The sequence below is a fragment of the Phyllostomus hastatus genome, unplaced genomic scaffold (genome assembly GCF_019186645.2).
Source record: "Phyllostomus hastatus isolate PE091 unplaced genomic scaffold, TTU_PhHast_1.1 phas_contig_348, whole genome shotgun sequence".
Lineage (NCBI taxonomy): Eukaryota > Metazoa > Chordata > Mammalia > Chiroptera > Phyllostomidae > Phyllostomus > Phyllostomus hastatus.
This window is the reverse complement of record NW_025333860.1, coordinates 1,453,026-1,476,210: the sequence shown is the minus strand read 5'-3', so window position 1 is coordinate 1,476,210 and position 23,185 is coordinate 1,453,026. Positions and strand designations below refer to the sequence as shown.

The window sequence follows — 23,185 nt, the reverse complement described above, 5'->3', positions numbered from 1 at the left end:
ACATGAAATAGTCAAAATCACACTGCCACGACAGTCCCCTTTGTTCCTTTACCTCTCCACCTTGATTTCTTAGTCCTAGTGATCCTCGGGCCGTGTTTCAGTGCCTCCTGGTAGTCACAATGATGGTGGTCCACCTGGATAATAATGGGGGGTACAACAGAAGGAGCTTCACATCTCAGATCTTATTAAAGACATCGCTAGAGAACCCCAGAACAACAGGGGAGACAATAATGCCGCCACAGGAAATTTTAGCCTCTGACACCTGCAGCTGCAGTAAACAACACAGACTAACTCCCAGCCAGGTGAATATAACACTTCACACTAAAGGCATATTTACCTTGGTTCCTTTTACCAGTACATCCAACTTCCAAAAAAAAAAAACAAAACCTACAAGGCATACTAAAAGACAAAAAAATACACTTTGAAGTGACAGGCTAAGCATCAGACCCAGACTCAGATATGGCAGAGATACTGGGAATTATCAGACCAGGAATTTAAAACTATGATCAGTATGTTAAGAGATTTAATGAACAAAGTGGACAACATGTAAGAACAGGTGGGCAGTATAAGCAGAGAAGTATCAACTAAGAACCAGAAGGAAATGCTAGAAATGACACTAACAGAAATGAAGAGCGCCTTTGACAGGCTGATCAAGAGAGGAGCACGGCTGAGGAAAGGATCAGTAAACCCGCTTATACGTCAATAGAAATTTCCAAAACTGAAATGCAAAGAAAAAGACAAATCAATATCAAAGAACTGTGGGGCAGAAGTTGTAGAACACACATGAAAATACCAGGAGGAGAAAGGAACAGAAGAAATATTTCAAGCAATAATACCAAGAATTTCCCAAAATTAATGATAGATACCAAACACAGATGGAGGAAGCTCAGAAAACACCGAGCAGGATAAAAACCAAAAAATAAAAAATAAAAATCTACACCTGGGAATATTATATGCAAACTTCAGAAAACAGAAAACTGAGATAAAATCTTAAAGCCTAGGGGGTTAGAAGTACAGACACCTTACCTACAGAGGAGTAAGGATAAGAACTACATCAGACTTCAGAAAGCAGGCAAATAAGAAGAAAGTGAAATATTTAGCATGTTGAAGGAAAAATGCCCAGCAGACTACTCTTCTGTAACCAGCAAAATTACTGTTTAAAGGTGAAGGAGAAATAAAGAATTTCTCAGGCAAATGCAAATCAAGGAAATGTGTCAACAAGAGACCTGACTTGCAAGACATGTTAAATTTTTTCAGAAAGAAGGAAAATAGTAGAGGTCAGAAACTCAGACCTACATAAAGAAGGACTTCACGGGTGGGGGAGGGGAAAATTAAAAGGGAAATAACTAGAATTTAATACCTAGCTAGTTTGGATACTTTTAGGACATCCAACTAGGTGTCCCACAGGCAGCTGAGGACATGGATCACCTCAGACCTTGCATGGAGATGGGGAGGAATATGGGAACCACAGCTCCAGGAGAGAAGATAGCCCATGAAAGGATAGTTTCACAAAAGCCCTGTAAGGTAGTCAGGGCAGGTGATTCATTCGACAGACAAAGAATATACACTGTGTGCCAGGTTCTGTACTTGGTGATGGAAATAAGTAGACATCAGGAAGGCTGACAAGGAGACAAACGATCAAAACAATCAATTACGTTAGAAGATGTCTAGAGTAATTGCACAACAGAAATTTGAAAAAGGAAACTATTTTACATTTTTTATTTTCAAATTACATGATACCAAAAACATACAGAGAAGCACATAAATTACCTACAGTGTCACCATCCAGGGAAAACCAGGTTAACAATATGATGTATCTTTTGAAATTATTTAATCTTTACTGTATTTTTTTCCATTACCATCTAGTCCCCTTATGTACCTTTTCAAACTTGTAAAAGGTGGCGCCCTCTCCTGCTTTATAAAAGGAACAGTTGAATTCTTGCAAGAAGCTGCCTGCCACCCGGGGAGGCTACGTAGCGACGGTTTAGGGACTGGCATTTAAGGAATCGTATTTCAGTGGGTGATGATGATGGAGAGGACAAGCAGCATGATCCCGCTTTACAGACAAGAAAGTCTTAGAGAGGGACGCGACTTCTACAGAGGCTCTGCAAAAACCCGCAGGAGCGTGGGAAGGCCCAGGCCCGCTGTCAAAGCAGCCTAGCAACGGACCAACGAATCTGACAGAGAGCGAGGGCGGGGACGGCGCCGGAACCGCAGGGGCGGGGCCCTCTGACGCGACATCACGTTTTCCCTCGCCGGCGGCCCATTGGTTACCCATTACTACCCCTTTTTCGGGCAGAGAAAACTGGTCACAGCACGGGAAGCGCGGTAGCTCTCGGGTGGAGACAACGGTGCCGTTTAAGGCAGAACGAGCCACCTGGTGCCACTGAAGCCGGCTAGACTCTCCGCTCGGGTTCCTGCCCAAGTTGGAGACCTCCAAAATCCTGGTGGTCTATGGAAGGACGCTGAGTCTGACGGTGAAGATACAGCGTCCGACGAAACAGCCGAGCCACTAAGGGCCACCGGAAACCCCGCCCCTAGGAGGAGTCAGAAAGCTTCGCGGTGGAGGCGTGGACCCAGAGTACTGCCTTGGGGCGGAGCACCCACGCCATGGCTACGCCCCCGGGAGCGGGTCCGGCTGCTCTGCGCTTTGCAGCCGCTGCCAGCTGGATAGTCCTGCGCAGACGCTGCGTGGAACATTTCCCACGAGTATTGCAGTTTCTTCAGTCCCTGCGTGCTGCCGCCCCTGGTTTGGTTCGCTACCGTCACCACGAACGCCTGTGTATGGGCCTAAAGGCCAAGGTATTAGAGCCACTGGGCCTAGGAAAAGGACTAGGGGAAGAGGCGGGCTGCAGGGACCTAACTGGGCAGACCGCTTTGGGGGTGAGAACGATTGCCAAAGGGGAATTTGTCCCGAAGTGAGGACCCTGAGCTCAGTACCATTCACAGGTGGTGGTGGAGCTGATCATCCAGGGCCGGCCTTGGGCCCAGGTTCTGAATGCCCTGCATCACCACTTCCCAGAATCTGGACCTGTAGTGCGGGATCCTAAAGCGGTGAGTGATCCGTGGAATAATCCCCACCCCCCTAGTTAACCCTTTGTGCAACAAAATTGCTCCGCCTTCTAGTCACCTGGTGCTCCTAACTTGACTCTCTGCCTTCTTTACCGTCGACAGACAAAGCAGGATCTCAGAAAGATCTCGGAGGCACAGGAGGCCTTTCGCCAGCAGGTGAAGCACCTGGCAGAAGCCCCTGTGGATTTGGCTTGGAAGTTGCAGGTGAGACTGGCTGGTTTGGAAGCTCTGATGTGGCTATTTTCTCTAGTCCTCTTCTGACCAGCTTTTTTCTTTTCTGCAGGAACTTGAACAAGAGTATGGGGAACCCTTTCTGACTGCTGTGGAAAAGCTATTTTTTGAATACTTGTGTCAGCTGGAAAAAGCACTGCCTGCACCACAAACTCAGCAGGTTTTCCTGGGGCAAAACACAGGGCAACGTGCGGGCTGGTTGGATGAAAGACTGTAGTTTTCATGCCTCTCTCCCTGCCCACAGCTTCAGGATGTGCTGAGTTGGATGCAGCCTGGAGTTTCTATCACTTCTTCTTTTGCTTTGAGCCAGTATGGTGTGGACATGGGGTGGCCACTTCCAGGTACCAGGACCATTTGAGAGAATTAGGAATTTTGGGGTGGAGTGTTTAGCCTGAGACCTTTTGAGGCAGCCAGCCCTCTAGAAGGGTTACATGGGCCAGAGACACAAGAAACCAGATTAAGTTGACGTGTTCTCTTTATAAAGAACATTGTTTTCTTTTTAGAGTGCTCTGTTACTAATTCAGTGAACATGACAGAGCCCATGGAGCCAAGTCCTCCTCAGCAACCAAGACCAGCACTCCACCATCCTCTGCCAAAAGCCAAGCCTGGCCCATACCTTCCTCAGGGACCAGCCTCAAGGAAGCACCCAGAACCTTTGGTTGGCCACTACTTCAATCTGGCCCCTCTAGGCCAGCGAAGAATCCATTCCCAGTGGACAAACACTAGGGTAGGCAATAAGGAGCGCCCCACAGCCATGCTATTACCCTTTAGGAATCTGGGTTCACCAACTCAGGTCATATCTAAACCTGACAACAGAGGAGAACAAGGGACACACGTGGCAGTTCCAGCAGGTGACGTCCACACGAGAGCAGTCCCCACTGGAAAGTCTAGGAGTCCACCCCAGACCCTGGGCGGAAGGGCTGTGAAGGAGAACCCAGTTGACTTGTCTGCCACGGAGAAAAAGGAGTGAGTAAACAATTGCTTCTCTCTACTAGCAGCCCATGCCTTACTTGCTTTCCCTTTACGGTATCTTCTTTCCTTGCTGCCACCCCAGGAATTGCTGGGATTGCCCCCTGGAGCCCCTGACACTGTCACAGTCATCTCCTAGGGCCAGGAAGCCAGGTAAGTATAATGAATCAGGACTGGATCAGACAGCCTTTTGAGGGCCTTTTTTTTTTTTTTTAATTTATTTTTAGAGAGAAGGAGAGGGAGGGAGAGGAGGGAAACATTGGTGTGAGAAACATTGATCAGGTCTCTCTCACAGTCCCCTTCTGGAGACTAAATCTGCAACCCAGGCATGTGCCCTGACTGGGAATTGAACCAGCAACCTTTCACTCTGCGGGAGGACACCCAACCAACTGAGCTACATCGGTCAGGGTTTGAGGACTCTTAAGGGCTATGTTCACCTAGAAGAGTACTTTGACTCTGGTTTCCTTCCTGCAGTGTGTCCTCCATCTCTGTGCAGCCCTGTCATTACCATAGGGGACTTGGTTTTGGACTCTGATGAGGAAGAAAATGGCCAAAGGGAAGGAATGGTGAGTAGGGAGGAACAGAAAGCTGGGGAAGGAAGGGGATGGGGCAGAACAAGGCAGAAATCCCTGTGCTCCAGAGTATGGAGGGCTCAGGCACTGTTCTAGATGATGATAGGATCTCCTTGCTCTCTTCTCTGCAGGAGTCTCTGGAAAACTATGAGAAGACAAAGTTTCACACCCTAATCCCCACCTTCTATGAATACCTCCCCACTTCTAGCCCCAGTGCTGTGTCTGTCCCTTCCCATGACCATATAGACTCCTCTAATAGGACTGGAATGCCATCTGCATCCTGCCTGTCTTCTTCCCCCTCACCTCTACAGGCAGTTTAGTGGAAATAAAGTGGAAACCCAAGCTTGGGTTGCCTAACTACATTGTCCATATCACTTTGTAATGCTTGGTGATTAAACTTTGGATTTGTTAAAACACTGTGTTGGTATGAAGGAGGGGGAATTAAGGCTTCTGTAAGGTCAGTGTAGATCATTTCTTAGAAACAGAAGTGGACTCTCCAGGTCTAAAAGAATTCCTTTGCCTTTTTACTTCCCTTGGAAAGTGTTCAGAAGTGCCAGAAAGATTACCAGGGCTAAGAATCTGGACAAGAAATCTCCTTTTGCTATTCTGAAAATACCTATGTCTTGATACCAGAATACACCTGTAAATCCTCCTGTTGCCAAGTTACCGGGGCGGGGCACGAGTGGTACTTGAATGGAGTTGCTTCGTGGGAAAAGTACTCTGTCATCGACTCCACTGGGTCAGTGCCACCTCCACCTCTACTTGCCCTGGAGCAGCACCCAGATGTCAGGCTTGTGCAGAAAGCCCCAGAATCTCTTTACAGTCACTGGGATCTCTCTTTATAGAGATACTTAAATTTATATAAACACTTCTGAGCTTTTTAGATATTCAAAGATCCTATTTAATGAACCTGATTAGCAAAACACGATTCTAAAAGCTTAAAGACCATGGTCATATATAAAACACTTGCATATGAATCAGTATCTTTTTCTTTCAATAATCTTCAGGAGCTGGGTCCCCAGATTCCCATATGATTATCTTCATTTTCTCAGCCTGCCTGCCTTGCTTCCTCCCCAGTGAGCATGCTGGGCATTTTGTGGGTGTAGACAGAAGTATAGCATTACCGCAGGAACTCGAAGAGATGAGATTACCAAGTGATAGTCATAGTAGCTGGGATGAATGAGGGGCCATCTTGGGAGGCCCTGTGATGAGGTGCTGGTGCCTTGGGAGGGCAGAACTGCTGAGGCCTAGCTCACATCACTGAAGACTGGATTCACTTGCTGGGTGACACAGATGAAGGTGGTTCTCCGGCTCAGCTCCTTTAGTTTAGCTGCTCCTACATAGGTACATGTGGAACGGATGCCTCCAAGGATGTCTCGGATGGTATGTTCCACATCCCCTTTAAAGGGCATCTCCACCGTCTTTCCCTCTGAGGCCCTTAGAGGAGGAAAAATTTTCTGATGTTTTCTTTCTGAATTCCTTAAGCTCAGTGACTCTTCCCATCTCTCGCATTTAACCCTGGTTCACTACTTTTCTCTCAAGAACTACACCATCCATCTCCCAGCAGCCCTGAGTTCTGCCACCACCCTACTTTGTCACACCTTCCAAGAACCCTCAACTCCTGGGCCTCTATACATACCTGTACTCAGCAACGCCCCCAGCATACTTCTTCATGGCTGTTTCAGAACTCATTCCATAGAAGAGCTTGTACTTCTTGCCATCCCTCTCGATGAGCTCACCACCTGACTCACTGTGCCCAGCCAGCATGCCACCCAGCATCACGAAGTCAGCCCCTGCCCCTATCAATGAGGGGGGAAACAGATGAATCTGGCTCAGGTGCCCACATACCCACCCATGATCAGAAGCAACTCACACCAAATTCTCAGTCCTGATTCCAGCGTCTCCCTGGTTTTGTTTTCCTAGCAGGTCTGTAACTCACACAGGCCTGCTCTGCCCTAGCCTCTTTTCCTGACTTCACAAAACTTTAAAAAGTGTCCTGGCTGGTATGGCTCAGTGAATTGAGCACCGGCCTGTAAGCCAAAGGGTTGCTGGTTCAATTTCTGGTCAGAGCACATGCCTGGGTTGTGTGCCAGGTCCCCAGTGGGGGGCCTGCAAGAGGCAACCACACATTGATGTTTCTCTCCCTTTCTCCCTTCTCCTCTGTCTAAAAATAAATAAAATCTTTTTAAAAATAATTTTTTAAAGCCACTTGCAGGGGTGTCCAACCTGTGGCCTGTATGCAGCCCAGGATGCCTGTGAATGCGGTTGAACACCAAATCCTAAATTTACCTAAAACATTATGAGATTTTTTGTGTGTGATTACATGTTGTAATGTATTTAATATGTGGCCCAAGATAACACTTCTTCCAGTGTGGCACAGAGATGCCAAAAGGTTGGACATCCCTGCAGAGATTCCCTGCTTGGCTTTGCTCTCTCCTTTTGGCTGGTTTTGGCTGTCTTCTGGTCATTTCTTTTACTGTGCTCAGCTGAGTAAGGCTCATTTCAAGTGTTCTAAGAGCAAAAGTCTCCAACTTTACTATGAACAAGGATCACCTGGGAAGCTGTAAAAAATGCAGATGTGCAGCCCCATTCTCCAGACCTGGATTCTGTTAAGTCTGAGGTTTAGGCATTTACATTGTCCAGCAGTCCAGGAGATGGTGCAGATGGCCCTGGCCCACACTTGGGAGAGTCCATATGAGAGTCTCAGCTGACTTGCCCAAAGGACACCACAAGCTTCTGGGTCACGAGTTCATATTATGAAAGAATCTGAATGGCTTCCTCAGCCTTTCTCAGCCTGATCCTAGACCCTCAAAGGTAACTCCTCCTCTTCTAATGGATCCTTCTGTGCCCTCCCAGTGCCCTTACCAAAAGCCTTGGCCACATCACCAGGACAGCTGCAGCCTCCATCCTGCAAAGAAAGAAGCAACGTGAAGAGACTGCCTGGATTTCCCTAGCCCTCTCAGCGATGTCTCAATAGCCCACTTCAAAGCTGACAGGAACCCAGAAGTCCTAACCCACCTCTATCAGAGCTTCCACACCCAGCAGAAAACCCAGATGTTTGGCAGCCTCACGCCCTAGCCTGCACTTAGGCCTTACTGAGATTATGTGGCCTTTGAGGCCATGAGCAGCGTCTGCACACTCCATCACCGCACTGAGCTGTGGATACCCCACTCCAGTTTTCTTCCGGGTGGTACACACAGAGCCTGAGAAAAATGTGACGAGGATGAGAGTGAAGTGTTCCATAGATGTTTGCAACTGAAGAGGTAGCCAGTGGTCCCCCAGTGAGCCAGCTTACCTGGTCCAATTCCCACTTTGATGATGTCAGCCCCAGAGAGGATCAGTTCTTCCACCATCTCTCCTGTTACCACATTCCCTGCCTGGAACAGAGCAATCAGAACAGCATTCTTAGGGTAAGAAACGAAGAAGAGCCCTGACTGGTGTAGCTCAGTGGGTTGGGTATCATCCCACAGACTGAAGGGGTTCCCGGTTTGATCCCTGGTCAGGGCACATGCCTGGGTTGCGGGCCAGGTCCCCGGTTGGGAACATGCAGGAGGCTGCTGATTGGGTGTTTCTCTCACACTTGAATGTTTCTCTCCCTCGCTTTCTCCCTCCCTACTCCTATCTCCAAAAATAAATAAATATTTTAAAAAGAAAAAGAAATAAGGAAATAGTAAAGAAAAATGCTTCAAAAAAATGAGGAAGTTGTATATTCTCATTTATAGCATGCTTGGACCAGGGCCTTCCAACGTTATTACAAAGAAGCAGGTAGCTGGGTTCCCTCTACTGGACCCTCTGAAAGCTTTTACACTAGCTACTTCAAAGGACCCTGCTTCCCCAGCTGAGGTGAGTTAGTGGCCAGTGTCACTGTCACACTAGAGTAAAGCTGGGGTCCAACTGGACCAAGATTAAATCTGATTTACAGTGAATTTATCTCCCCAAGAGACCCAAACTTATCCTGCCCTTAAGCCATTAGGTCATAAAATCTCTTTGGCTGAGGGAAAAGGGGAAGACATAGTAATATAGGCTAAATACCCATCCACATAGCTGTATTTGCTTCTGATGGACGGAAAAGGGTTCCTCAATGCAGTGAAGAAAATGGGGCCTTGTCATTACTCCTAAGCTTGTAAAAAAAAATAATAAAACATTGTTGCATGTGATCCCTTTAATAGAATTATAGTATCACATCCATTTCAGTAGGCAGGTGTACACGTATCACCGGTGTGTACAGTGCATAAACACAACAAGGTTTTGTGAGTGATATCAGGTACATGGGATTCACAAAGACTATCAAGGCTCAGAGATTGCAATGACCAGTAACCAAACATGTTAAGCACAGAACCATGGATAATCACCCAGTAACATGACTAAGCAAACCAGGAAAATCATAATGCAGAAGAGAAAGGAACTGACATAACAAAAAGTGGAGTGACACAAAAAAGTGGAAGGAGATGGGGGTACCAACTACTGGGTAACAAACATACCATAATGGTGTGTTCAGGGAAGCGCTTCCGTACATCCTTTACAAATTCAACAAAGTGTTCAGAGTAGCCATTTGCCACATCCAGGCATATATATTTCACCTGGGGAACAGCTTCCAGGATTTGCTCCAGCTGCTCAAAGTCAGAAGAGCCTGTGCCTGAGCTGGCAGCCAGATGCTGTGGAAGAAAGAGGCATTGGCATGTTTGAAATGACCTGATGAGCAGCCAACAGGGGTGGGGTGGTAAGAGCTGAACCCAGGAAGCCAAGCAAAGGTTCCTGGAAAACTGGAATAAGGAAAGGATTGGGGAGGACCAGTATTACCTTAAGACAGTCAGGATTCTGGCTAGCAAACTCTTTCCACTGCTCAAGGCTGTAGTGTTTATGGACAGCAGTGAAGAGGGAGAACTGAGAAGATGAAAGAGAGTCATCAAAAAGGAGAACTTTAATAGGGTCTCTTTTTCAAGAAATAGACCTTTATACTATTCTGAGGGAGAAAAGGACTGAAGTCTGGAAAAAGAAACTTGAGGCACTCGGGGTTGGGGTTGGGATTGGGGTTTTTAATTCAGCCATTAGTCTCCTTACAAATCCCAGTAGTACTTTTTACCATAAGCTAGTGCTGTTGGATACTCCCACCAAGTACTAAGTTGTACGGTTTGGATCTCACCTGCCAGCGCATACAGTGCTGCTGACTTAAAAGGTGACTAGGACAAGCTGTTGGTGCAGTAGGACAAGCAGTAGACAAGAAAGAACCATGCAGACCCTGGACAGAGCCACTGTCTGCCTACACTGTCTCAGCCCTGCCTTCTATGGTAACCCAGTAAAACACCTAACCTATTTTTGGGATCTTCTCAGTGATTTACCTGCAGTAATTCCGTGAGTCTAAATGCTCACAAAAGGTTAAAGCCTTAGGGTTAATGGAGACAATAAGGTGTCACCCTATCCTTTCTCCATCTCCACTGTAATAAAGGACAATAAAGGACAGATTTTCTACAGACACAGACCAACTTGAAAACTTTCATTCGGTCTATTTCAGTCAACCAAGTTCAAGGATATAATGACTCACTGGATTTGTATTTCCTAGTTCAACAAATTACAAACAATATCCCAATACTTTGAGAAAGGAATTCAAAGGCCACTGTGAATGCTGGTGTTTATATTTTAAAAGTGTAGGCATGCATACCTGAAACTAATATAATAATGTATGTCAACTATAATTAAAAATAGTAAAAATATAAAAATATAAGTGCAGGCATGCAAACAGACGAGACAGCAGTTGACTGAGACAACTCAAGTCTTGCAACTGGCAAGAAATCCAAAGAAGTCATGTATCAGCAAGCAGTAACAGTATTACACTATACGCAATCAGAGATCAATACTACCTAGCTGGTATTAAATTCTGCTTTCTCGGCAACACTCTGCCATCAACATGCTGACAAAGAAAAATCACTCTAGGAGGTCAACAGACCTTAGAGATACATTGGCATAGTGTGGCATGATAAGTATGTCCAAATACATACCAAGCTGAAGATTTAGAAAAAGATGCATGCTTGCATCCAACCATTTTATTATTTCTTTGAGACTTGGCTGTATCTCTAAAATCTGATTTCTTTGGCACACATCAGCAGTACTGAAAAGCCAGTCTCAACATAAAACATCAAGAGAGTGCTCACAAGTTCCATGTGTGACAGCATGTCTGTTAACACTGCAGTCAGATTCACCATTCCTCACCTAGACAGGCAACAGCAGGAGTCCTAAATAGTTCATGGCAACAGCAATATAATACTAAACAATACAGTATCAAAACAACCATCAACCTCAGAGAAATTACAGCAGACATTCCACAAACACTTACAGCGATCAAAAACAGAGAAAAGGAGATGAAGTCCTTCAGACTAACAGAGCCATACTCAGCAGCAGAATCCATCAACTATGGATTAACCAGAAGAGTGCATATGTTCTCAGAGTGCCCAGAGTAACTATCTACTTTCTCAGCTGTAAATATAGAGGCAGGTAACATCACTGACAAGAGTAGCATCTTCTATTTTGAAAGTGAACAATAACCTGTATGTAAGAAAAACACATTCCATTCTGGGCACATCCCAGAAAGTCCCATATACCTAGGACTTAAGAAGATTTTCTTTAAAAAATCAAAAAGGCATAAAATAAAAATGAATAAGCTTTTTCTCTCTAGGGTCTTCTGGTTAGGAATTTCTGAATGCTCAAACTGTATTTAGTTTCTGGACTAAAACAGTAAATGTTTCGTTTCCTAACAATGCCCTAACTGGAAAGATGAATGTTATTTGGGGGGGGGGGGTGACCTGGGTGCTGGGAAAAGTTGGCAAGGTGTATAAACTGCTGGAGAGGAGAAAGGGAAAGTTCTATTCCTATATCAGAAAAATGGGGGCAAAACTTAGCTTCAAATCTCATTAACTCACATGGCTCTTTGAACTAACCAGATAAAGGGGCCTTAGTACTGGAGAAAATAGTAAATTGTAGCATCCAGACTGGTAATTGCTGTTGAGTTCACCTGGGATGCGGATGCAAATAACTCTGCAGTCGGCTCACATAACTGGACACCACTGGGGAAGCAGCGTAAAAGAAGTCCTACCTTACAGAGAACCTTGGCCATCTCAAAGGTACCCACAGTATCCATATTGGCAGCAATGATGGGGATCCCAGTGTACATTTGCTTTGAGTTGCGAAATGAAAAGGATCTTGTGAGATCCACCTGCAGATATGAACAGGAAACAGCATTTCATTCGTCCAAAAAGCAAGTACTGAACGAGGAAAAGGACCAAGAATCTTTCTCAGTCCTGGTCCACCAGGGCAAGCTGGCTCACCTCACTTCGAGACTTAAGGGTACTGCGTTTGGGCCTCAACAAGACATCCTTAAAGTCCAGTTTGACGTCGTTGTCGATGTGAGGCATTGTGGGGGCCTCGAGGTAGCAACGAATCTGAGTTGGAAGGAAAGACTTGAGGGGGGGCTGAATCAACAGAAAGCCTTAATGCCCTTTTAAGGCTTTCAGCAGGGCTAATCTCTCTCCTGGCCTAAATTGTGGAAAGTCTGGGTGTGGTTGATCCCTGAAGACTGTCACCTCCCGACCTGTCCCATGGTTATGATTATTCTCGGTCCGAGGGGAGGATTCGGATGGAGTCGTGAGTAGCCCTAATGAGGTACATTCCTTACCCCACTACTCTTTTCCAGCCCCTGCAAAAAAGTAGTTTGAGCTAAGAGGGTGATTTGGGTGAGAGAAGGAACGTGAGGGGAGTCCCATAATCAGTTTCCGTAATAGGAGTACTCACTTCCTGTCACTGTGGTCCAAGTGGCAGTTGACCGAAGCTCTCCTTGCTTAGCAACTAACCTCGTGCAGCCCCGCTGAGCCTTGCAGTCCAAGCCAACAGGTCCCGCTAATTGTAGGCGAAAACGATTAACCGAGGAATTCCAGCTTCGGCAGCGGCCTTGTGAGAGCTTCTGATTAACAGAGTTCGCACACTAAGGTTGCCGTTAGAGCTGAGGGGCAGGAGACTACAACTCCCAGGGTGGAACGCGCGGAGCTGCCCCTAGCGCGGTGGCAGTAGTTCGTTCCGTTCCGTCTTTCCTCTAGAACCGGTTCGCTGGGGACTCTCAGGATCGCGGAAGAGTCTTCTCTGCTGTAACTAAGCGGACAGCCTTCTTTCTCTTTACAACGCCACTGAAACGAAACGCCGGAGCATTTCTCAGCCTTTCTGGAACCCCGGGATAAAAAGGGGGTGGAGCCAGACAGTGACCCGGAAGAAGAAGTGACTCCCACAGGCGTAGTGCAGGAGAGCGGCAGTGGAGACCGCACCGGTGGAAGCGGCAATTTATCTGTGTGCAGCCTACATCTTGGAAGAAGATGCTAATCAAAGTGAAGGTGGGAGCACCTCCAGCTTTGCCAAGATGCAGTGGTACTGGGCTGGCTTCTGTACCTTACGGGAGAAGCGGGGAAGGGAAACCACGCCTTTCCCGAGCCTGGAGGGCGATGACAGCCTCAGGGCTCTGCGCGAGGGGTGATGGGAAGTAGGGGGACACGAAGAGGTCTTTGATTGCTGGGGGGTGGCTCTGCCGAACGACTACAGGGTTGCTGCCATTCCTGCTTTCTCGTCAGAACAGTGCCATGCCCCAGAAGGAGGCCTCTTTTGTCCCGGTTCCCGATGTATTCGAACCCTCACTGTCAGGGAGGCCTAGCAGCAGCTTGGCTCCACTCTCTCTTAGGTTCTTGGAATAACCTCTGATCCCGAGTCTCAGTGCGCAGGTTTCCTGTTTCTCCCAGCCCCTAACACAGGCTGCCTCTGAGCACAGCACAGAAACGTTAGCATGGGGGGGGGGCGGGGGGGGGGCGGGGGGGGCGGGGGGGGCGGGGCTACAGAGGCTAGACTGTAAGCCTTTGCTGGTTGTCGCCAAGATGTAGTATCTCAGGCAGCCTTCAAGAACCAAAGTTAGGAGTGTGTTCAGTCAGCACCTCCCTTTCTGAGCCAGGCATTCTGGACCACTCTCATTTCCTTCACTGAAACAGGTAGGTTACCAGGGCCCTAGTTCTTGGTAGTAGCAGTATTTCCTTCAGCCCCATCTCAACTTACGTGGTTCTTCAATTCCCGACCCTTATTAGCCTTATCTGCTACAAAAACCTGATTTTTTAATTGATACAGTGCAATATTAGTTTGGTTTCTTTACTGCTCAGTAAGTCGCGTTATTTCATCAGCTCCTTATTTTATTTACCATACGTAATAGCCATTCTTAACCTCTTCACTTCCAATCAATCTCTTAGCCAAGGATTGAGGCCAAACAGCATGGCCAAATGCCATTGTTTTTCAAACTTTGAATAGTGACCTATAAGAGTTACTAATTATGAAATCAGTTTAACGGTTCAATGGGTTTCGAGCAACATTAAAAAAAAAGGAAAATAGAAATATCAGGGTATACTTCTGGGTAAGGGTGTTTTGTGAATTGTTTCATTTTATGTGTATATTACACGCGCGTATGTGTTACTAGTTTCTATGTATTTCTTAGTGTGGGTCACTGTTGAAAAAGTGTGAGGAACACTAGCAGATGAATTCTTTTATCTTCTTTTCAATGAATAAGGTTTCTTGTGTCCCCTTAGTACTTTCTTAGTCCAAAGAACAGGTTATTACTATACTTGGTGTTCAATGTTTTGTAAACTTTTTAAAAAATCCCAATCTACACTAAAAAATTTTACCTCCATACATACACAGAAACACTATGGGTGATGTGCTCTGACATTTACAATTCTATTCCAAGTTGACTTCATAAGCCACTGATGATTGAGATCTGCAGTTTAAACACCTGTGTCGTAAATGGGCTTCTCAACTCAAAAGTACTTAAGGATTACCTGAGGACCTTGTAAAATTACTGATTCTAACATTAAGTGGGTCTGGGATGGGACCTGAGATTCTGCATTTCTAACATGATGCCGACGCTGCCTGAGTAGCAAGGTTCTAGATTTTGTCTCTTTGAATTCACTTCTATTTAGTACTTCTCTAAAATCGTCAGTCTCTTCTGGAACACTTTCCTTTCTGCTTTTAAACAGGTTTCTCTGTCGTCTGTCTGTCTCTCTTTTTTTTTTTGTTGTTGTTTGCTGAATTTCTCTATATGTTAAATACATATGAACATGATTAGTAGCTGTTAATTATTATATAAATGATAGGTTTTATTGGCAGAACTTCTTTCCTCTTAACTACTTCCATAGCTCTCTCTGCAATCCTTTACAAGTCCTTCTGACTTAAATCTTCTCTTGATGCATCATTGTTCTGAAGTTAAATATATCATCTTCTGTCTTAAGTCATCTCCCCAGTACTCATCTTATATATTGATCCTGAAAATCTACCAGGTATCTGGAACTTGGTTCTTTAGAGTCATTTTTCTCTAATTTTTCCTTTGATACTGTTTTTTGTTTGTTTGTTTGTTTGTTTTGCTTGATTTTCAGTACCCTTATTCTGATCTTGGGTCTCATTAACTTATGTCTTTATTTCTGTGTGATACCTCCAACCAGGTTTTCGTATGGCCATACCCCTTCTAAAGTTTAGAGTCTAAACCAAGGCATGATATACAATATCATAGTGTACAGATCTTCTTTTAAACTTCTTTTTCATCATATTGCTCTCTTACCCCAGGTGCTGCACTGGTACACTCTTAGCAGATTACTTTGGGCAATTGTCTGTACTATCTAAACACCATTTTTCTCATTCAAGTTTTTCTTTCTTTAAACATGGAATGAAACAAAGTTCTTAAGGCTTCAGTTTAGTGATTTTCTTTACCACAGTACCTACTCATGTAACCATAAGATCTAAAACATTAAACAAAATTTTTTTCCATTACCATTTATTCCCCTTATACTCCCCTTCCCCCTGCAGTCACCACTGTTATCCATATACATGACTCCTTTTTCCTTTTTGCTGGGTCTTCCTGCCATCCCTCACCCCAGAACTGTCAGCCTGCTCTTTGTCTATGAGTCTGTCTCTGTTTTGCTTGTTAGTTCAGTTTGTTATTAGTTTCCACATACAAGTGAAATCATATGGTATCTGTCTTTCTCTGACTGGCTTATTTCACTTTGCATAATGTTCTCCAGGTCCATCCATGGTGTTGCAAAGGGTAAGATTTTCTTTTTTGTGGCTTAGTAGTATTCCATAGAATATTTTCACTCATACCCTCTGAAAGTTTCCATAGGTCAGTTTTGCTTATTTTAGAACTTCATATGAATGTAATTATGCAACATAACATTTTGTGTCTGACTTATTTCACTCAGTATTATGTCTGTTGTTGAGTGTGTCTGTACCTTACAATGAAGCAGTATTCCATTGAATAGCTATATCACAATTTGTTTATCCATTCTCCTGTTGATGGACATTTTGCTTGTTTTCATTTTCTGGTCATTATGAGTAAGGCTTCTGTGAACATTGTTATACAAGGCTTTTTGTGGACACAGGTTTTTCCTTTGAATAAATACCTAGGAATGGAATTAGTGCATCATGTGGTAGATATATGTGGCTTTAAAAGAAACTGCCAAACAGTTCTCTAAGGGGTTGTTCCATTTTACATTCCCACCTGCAATGATGAACATTCCAGGTGCTTTGCACCCTTGCTAACTTTTAGTCATGTCAGTCATTTTTATTTTAGCTATGATAGAGGGTGTAAAATTAATTAGCATATATTTTTATTCATCATGGCACTTTGTCATTGCATCTTGTATTTGGACAATAAATAACACTCAATATGGCACTTCCTTGTTTACTGTATAGGTTGGTTCTATTAGTTGTATGGGTCATTGTTTCTTGGTTGTAAATCTTCACTTGAAAAAGATTGTTGGCAAAAGCTGGATCACATAATTTCTTTTATATCCCCTCCAGTGCCTAAAGCAGTATGTTGGACTGAGGTTCATCATAGACTTATTAACTAGCATTGAATGCATTCCTGGGTCACAAGGAGCAGATCTGAGGGAAGAAGCCTAGTATCTGCAGTCACCACATGATATATCAAGAATATCTTTTAAAATTGTTTAGTTACTTTTTAATTATGGACAATTCCAAACATATACAACAGTACAGAGAAAGACCCTTTACCCAGCTTCAAAAGCTATCATTTCATGGGCAATCCTATTTATACTCACCAACTCTCGTTACCTCATGTTTTATGAAACAAATCGCAGCTTATATTACTCATACATGTTTCAGTATTTAGCTATTGAAAATCACTCCCTTTTTCTAAAATAACCATTATTATCACACCTAAAATATTAACAGTGAGCCCTGGCTGGTGTGGCTCAGTGAAATGAGTGCTGGCCTGTGAACCAAGGGGTCTCTGGTTGATTCCCAGTCAGGGCACATGTGTGGGGTGTTGGCCAGGTCCCCTGGGGGGTGTGCAAGAGGCAGCCACACAGTGATGTTTTTCTCCCTCTCTTTCTCCCTCCCTTCCCCTCTCTCTAAAAATAAAATAAAAATGAAAAAATATTAACAATGATTTCTAACTGTCATCAAATTTACCCTATAGTCTCACTTATTTTTTACAGTTAGTTTGAACCTGGAGCCAACTAAGATCATACATTGCAATTGGTTGATATGTATTTTAAGCCTCTTTATATCTATAATGCACCCTTTTCTCTATTTTTTTCTTGTCGAATAAACTGTGGCGTTTGTCCCATAGAATTTTGTATGGTTTGGATTTCCTGGTTATATCTCCGTGTTGTCTTTAATACATTCCTCTCCAACCTGTTTTTCTTGTGAATTGGTAATAAGATCTTGAGGCTTGATTAGTCTTTTCTGTGTGTTCATGTATGAAAATAATTCATAAGTAGAGGTATGGTGTGTACTTCTGTTAGGTTCTTTTACTTTCCATGATCTTGGATCTATTATTTCATTGGAGGTTACAAAATGGGGATATTCTTATTTTATTGTTGTTTAGGCTGGAATGCTTAAGCAGTGTCCGGTGTAGTGACCATTAACCACATGGGCTACTGAATACTTGAAATGTGAGAGAGAAACATCGGTCAGTTGCCTCCCACAGTGCCCCAACCTGGGATCAAACCTACAGCCTATGTGTGTGCCCTGACTGGGGAGTGAACCCGTAACCTTTTGGTGTACAGGACAGTACTCCAAATAACTGAGCCGCCCAGCCAGGACTCAAGAACTTTGTTTTAAAAATATTTTTTTCTCATTACAATGTACTCATGGTATATAAAATGGAAGATACAGAAAAGTACAAATAATATAATTAAAGTATCTATAACCTCACAACTCAAAAGTACTGATGTATATATCCTTCCCAACTTTTTTGAAAGCAGAAACAATATTTGAGGGTTTTTGTTGTTTGTTTTTGTTTTTTTTTTTAAATACAAGATTGGAATTATACCATTATTTTAGACATTGAGGACTGTGTGATTTTCCCTGTGTTTGTACTATAATTTATTTAACCCTCAATTGTTTGATAATTTAGTTTGTGTTTCTAGTTTTTCAGTATCAAAAGGCTAAATGGCCAGTGTTAAGGGTATATTTTTATACATAGTCATGATTATTTTCCAAAAGTGTTGTTGCTGAGAGACCAGATTGCTTTCTGGATACATTCATGGGCTTCTGCAGTCAGTTTCAGAAACAGAGGGTCACTCCTGAGTTTTAAATTTTTACAAACCAATTATTTTTTTTAGATGTCATAAGGTCCAAGCATTTTACTCTTGGGAGAACCGTTCTATGCCTTCTCTTAGAATCTTTTTACTCTTTAAAATTTTCTATAATTAAATCAGAATGAATAAATATCTGTTTATTAATATTCATGTGATAAATGATTGTTATTAGAAATTTAAGTAGTACAGATAAAGGGAGAGTTACCCTTGATAAACCCTCCATTCAGTACCACTCCCCTTCTCAAACATAACCACTGTTACAAGAGATATGTATATATACTTTTAAAGATTTTATGTATTTATTTTTAGAGAGAGGGGAAGGGAGGGAGAAAGAGAAGGAGGGAAGCATCAATGTGTGGTTGCCTCTCATGTACCCCACACCAGGGACCTGGCACGCAACCCAGTCATGTGTCCTGACTGAGAATCAAATCAGTGACCCTTTGGTTTGCGAGCTGGCGCTCAATCCACTGAGCCACACCAGCCAGAGTGAGATATGTATACTTTTAATCCTTTCTTCTGTGCATATACATATGTCTTCATATAGAAAATAATAAATAATTATACATTCTTTAGAGCTTTCCATTTTAGTGTATAAATTGTCGCATAACAAATATATCATTCTGTGAATATACCATAGTTTAATAGTTTTCTTATTATTAGACATTAAGTTATTTCCAGTGTTCTGCTTTTACAAAAGGTGTACATGTTCCTCATTGAGATGCCCAAGTTTTTCCTCTAATTTACTTTCCTGTAAATAGAAGTATCTGGTCAAAGAGTCTTTGCATTTAAAGTATTATGATCTATTGCTCCTCAGCCTTTTGGCTGAGATCAAGTGTAGTATCTGGTCTCAATTTAATATCTGACACATCCTCTATCCAATAACAATATATTAAATGGATTTTTGGAGCCAGGAGATGGAGTAGGAGCTTGCTTCACCCACTCCACACATCGACCCAGTATTGCAATATTTCTGGGAACAGCACCTCCTGCTCCCCAAAAAGTATTGCAATCAATGAAGTGAAATAATTTTTGTACAACACAGAATTGCATACTTTTCATTTTGTCAGGAAAGGACCTAAAAGAAGTTACCGAATATTTTTACTGTTGTTTCACAAAAAGACATTTTAACACCTGAATATATTTAGCTTCATGAAAATCTCATTGCTGTCAGTGTTTTTCTCATTTTATCATAGACTACAGGAAATGTTCACACATTATTCCAGCTTGGGTTGGGGTAGAAACCTGAGAGTCATTGTTGTAATTTATTCTTTTGCATCCAAACAGGTAAAGCCAAAGGAGTTGCTCATGCATTTTTGGAAATACTATATATTAGGACTAAACCATTCTCGTATTTGAAAAGTTAGGCCCTAAACACTTTCTTCATGCTGGTCTGTGTGAACACCATAAGTAGACACAATGTGTTATTTATGAACTTACCACAAGAGCATAGATTGAGTCTCAGTTCTAGATCAGTCCAATGTAGGCAGTACTAAGTCCAGAGCTAAGAGCTCAGGCCGGAGAGTCTGTGTTTAGATCCACACCCTCCTTTTGATTCCATAGTCACACTTGTTAACCTGCCCAAGCCCCATTTTTCTCATCTATAAATTGGTGATAGTAATAGTTCATATCAGAAATACTAGCAAGGATTAACTGTATTGATATATGTAAGACACTCAGCCCGGTTTCTGATTCTTGTAAAGTGTTCAGTAAATGTTGGCTGTGATTATAACATAATCATCAGTGTATTCAGCCCTCCCACAAATATTTTTTATTGCTTATATGTCAAATATTATGCTTTGTGCTTCAACTAGAACAGTCTCCGTCCTTAAGGAAGTTGGAGAGTTAGAAACTTAAACAACTAGCTTTAAGAGGTATTAAAGTGCATTGGGGACAACTCATCAATCTTATTTTAAAGGGTCTTTGAAGGTTTGAGAAAAAGTGGTGAAGGGTATGACAAAAAGGGATACAGTAAAAGGAAAGAAATGCCCCTAAACTGGACCATGCATTGTGTGTTTGTGGTCTTGATTACTGTAGACTGGTATAGATACAAGCTTTCAGAGCAAGTATGTATGAGAGATTAGACTGAATGGAGCACAGCATTTTAAAGTGTACAGTCAGCATGTTGTGTTTGGACACCAGCAGCCCTTAGCCTATGGAAGAAGACCAGAACTGCAGTTTAGGATTTACATCAAAGTCCGGAGAAGATACGGGAGAAGCTTGGTCAGAGGCGATCTCTGATATCCTCGAAAATTCTTTAAATTATCTGAATATTAATTTCTATCGTTGGTATAGAAAGCAAAGTCCTTCTGACTCAAAGGAATGCTTTCTTTAGAACATCTCTCACTGCTGTCTCAAGCAAAGGAGTACCAGTGCTTTCATGGATTCTAGGGGGTGGGAATTGTGAAATGACCTGGGGGAGTAAGGTCAAATGGTTCTCAGAGTCTTACCCTCTCAAACTAGTCCAGAGCGAAAAAATGTTTGATGAATACAGGTGTGGTCGAAGCCTTCTGATTCTTCAAAGCAGCTTTGCCAAGAATGTGCCTCTCTCAGAAGATAGTAGATCCCCAGAGACCAGGACAGGACTTTTTTTTTTTTTTTTAGATTTTATTTACTTATTTTTAGAGAGAGGGGAAGGGAGGGAGGAGAGGGAGAGAAACATCAATGTGTGATTGCCTCTTGCACAGCCTAGGCATGTGCCCTGACTAAGAATCGAACTGGCGACCCTTTGGGACGCAGCCCAGTGCTCAGTCGGCTGAGCCACACCAGGCATGGCAGGACATTTTACCTAGAAGATAAACTGTATATTGGGCTGTAGGATTCATGAAATCTTTGCCTGTTTCAGACGCTGACCGGGAAGGAGATTGAGATTGACATTGAACCCACAGACAAGGTAATCCCCAATACCTCTTCATGCCTATCTCCCTACATGTACATTTGTTTGGATATGCTGATGAACTTAGTTCTTTGCTTTCATGCTATCTGCGTAGCTCTGTTCTTTCCACTTCCATGATCCTACCCCTACCTACCATGAGTAGCCCCTGACTCCTTGTACCTCTAAAGGTGGAGCGAATCAAGGAACGTGTGGAAGAGAAAGAGGGAATCCCCCCACAGCAGCAGCGGCTCATCTACAGTGGTAAACAGATGTGAGTTTGGAATGGGAATGAGGGTGTGGCATTCTCTTGTGAAGATGAGGGAGCAGATCCTGGAGATGGATCGGGCTTGCTTCTTTTTATTGGTGGCCTACATCCTTTGTCAATTTAGTAAAGCCTATGAACCCCCTCTCAGAATAATATTTTAGCAGACATAAAATAAAATACATCAAATTACAGAAGAAACTAATTATATTGAGATACAGTTATCAAAATACTAAAAAGGCAAATTTGTAATATATGTGCTTTTTTATTAGTACATTAATATTGAATGGTGGACCAAATACTACCATAATTTTGAAATATTTTCAAGATACCTACAAACAATTGTAATATGGTATGAAAATATTTAATTTCTGTTATTAATAGGTTACCCATATTGCTTGTACCACTGTGGTTTTTGCCTATCTTCAAAATTTAAAGAAATAACCAGATTTCAATTTGTGGTTAGTAAAAATAAAGATGTAATTTTTTTTGTCATCTGAATTCATAGACCCTCAGAAAGATCCATGAGACCCAGGTTAAGAGCCCTATTCGACATGATCTTTCTAACCCTTTTTGTGCCTCCTTTTCCTGCAGGAATGATGAGAAGACAGCAGCTGATTATAAAATCCTAGGTGGTTCAGTCCTCCATCTGGTGTTGGCACTAAGAGGAGGAGGTGGTCTTAGGCAGTGATGGACCCTCTCTCTATTTTACCTCTTTACCCTGTTCCTCGTAATGAGGCATCATACATCCTATCAGTCTCTGGGACACCAGAGTGACTGCCCCCTCTCCTGGATGCCCAGTCTTGTGTGTCTACTGGTGGGAGACTGTGACGACCTCAGGATGCAGTGTTTCTGGCCCAAAGGGCCCTTGCTGGCTATTGGGTTTTAGTTTGCAGACCTATGTGCTACCCTCTCTGGTTCTCAATAAAATAAAATGTAAAAGATTCTTGGCCTCTTGGAATCTTTCTTCTGTTGCACAAATATGACAAATCAGAATGGACCAAATGCACACCTACTTACAACAGACTGAAGGAGTAGGACAATGGAAGGGAAATGTCCTTTGAATGATTACCAGGCTCAGTGGCAGTGGTGTACTCGATTCAGCTCTTACCAGTTCATGAGACCTAATTATTGGTATCTCCTTCCAACCCCATGTTAAGTAATTGACCATGGTAGGTGGGAATATTTATAGAAATTGGCAAACAATACAGATCAATCCTTTCCCCAAATTGGTTGTTACACATGTATTATCATACAACTGACATGGGTGGTAGAAACCAGGAGAGCAAAGTCTCATTGTGGTCCTGCTGGACATTTGGACCTGATTTGAGAAAGTCCAGAAGGGTTTTACAGATACCATATTCTTTATGGCTGGAATATAGCTGAAGGGTCTGGGCTCTACACACTGGAAAGGTGCTGGTACACAGTTTGGGTGAGGAGCTCTGGCCCAGCAGCTCAGTTGCTTAGAGGGATGTCATGACACACCAAGGATGCGGTTTTGATCTCCAGGGCACATGCAAGAAGCAACCAGTGAATGCATAAATAAGCGTAACAACAAATTGATGTTTCCCCCTCTGAA

The 23,185-nt window shown here is 43.2% G+C and overlaps 3 protein-coding genes and 1 non-coding gene across 8 annotated transcripts; 3 read left to right on the top strand and 1 right to left on the bottom strand.

Moving 5' to 3' along the window:
* The first annotated feature begins 1,917 nt into the window (after positions 1-1,917).
* Positions 1,918-7,931, top strand: TINF2 (TERF1 interacting nuclear factor 2). 2 transcript variants are annotated; one of them, XM_045841062.1, is made up of 9 exons: positions 1,935-2,802; positions 2,950-3,054; positions 3,175-3,276; positions 3,356-3,463; positions 3,548-3,644; positions 3,807-4,269; positions 4,358-4,425; positions 4,747-4,838; positions 4,976-5,821. In XM_045841062.1, the coding sequence occupies exons 1-9, from the start codon at positions 2,611-2,613 to the stop codon at positions 5,162-5,164; spliced, it is 1,416 nt and encodes a 471-aa protein (XP_045697018.1). In that variant the 5' UTR covers positions 1,935-2,610; the 3' UTR covers positions 5,165-5,821. The 2 variants fall into 2 exon arrangements, with proteins under 2 accessions (XP_045697019.1, XP_045697018.1); XM_045841063.1 differs by lacking the exons at positions 4,747-4,838; positions 4,976-5,821 and adding an exon at positions 7,701-7,931 and having other exon boundaries at positions 1,918-2,802.
* GMPR2 (guanosine monophosphate reductase 2) lies at positions 5,722-12,768 on the bottom strand. 4 transcript variants are annotated; one of them, XM_045841064.1, is made up of 10 exons: positions 12,627-12,768; positions 12,164-12,277; positions 11,932-12,051; positions 9,645-9,728; positions 9,326-9,499; positions 8,140-8,221; positions 7,941-8,047; positions 7,710-7,752; positions 6,484-6,643; positions 5,722-6,281 (listed from the first exon to the last, which is right to left on the bottom strand). In XM_045841064.1, exons 2-10 carry the CDS (start codon positions 12,248-12,250, stop codon positions 6,092-6,094), a joined length of 1,047 nt encoding a protein of 348 aa, XP_045697020.1. In that variant the 5' UTR covers positions 12,251-12,277; positions 12,627-12,768; the 3' UTR covers positions 5,722-6,091. The 4 variants fall into 4 exon arrangements, with proteins under 4 accessions (XP_045697020.1, XP_045697023.1, XP_045697021.1 ...); XM_045841067.1 differs by having other exon boundaries at positions 5,722-6,180; XM_045841065.1 differs by lacking the exon at positions 9,645-9,728.
* Positions 12,769-13,077: 309 nt separating this feature from the next.
* NEDD8 (NEDD8 ubiquitin like modifier) lies at positions 13,078-22,550 on the top strand. Its single transcript, XM_045841072.1, has 4 exons — positions 13,078-13,216; positions 21,315-21,362; positions 21,533-21,615; positions 22,201-22,550. The coding sequence occupies exons 1-4, from the start codon at positions 13,199-13,201 to the stop codon at positions 22,295-22,297; spliced, it is 246 nt and encodes an 81-aa protein (XP_045697028.1). The 5' UTR covers positions 13,078-13,198; the 3' UTR covers positions 22,298-22,550.
* Positions 19,275-19,460, top strand: LOC123820532. Its single transcript, XR_006785991.1, has one exon. It is a non-coding gene; the product is annotated as a U2 spliceosomal RNA (small nuclear RNA).
* Positions 22,551-23,185: the final 635 nt, after the last annotated feature.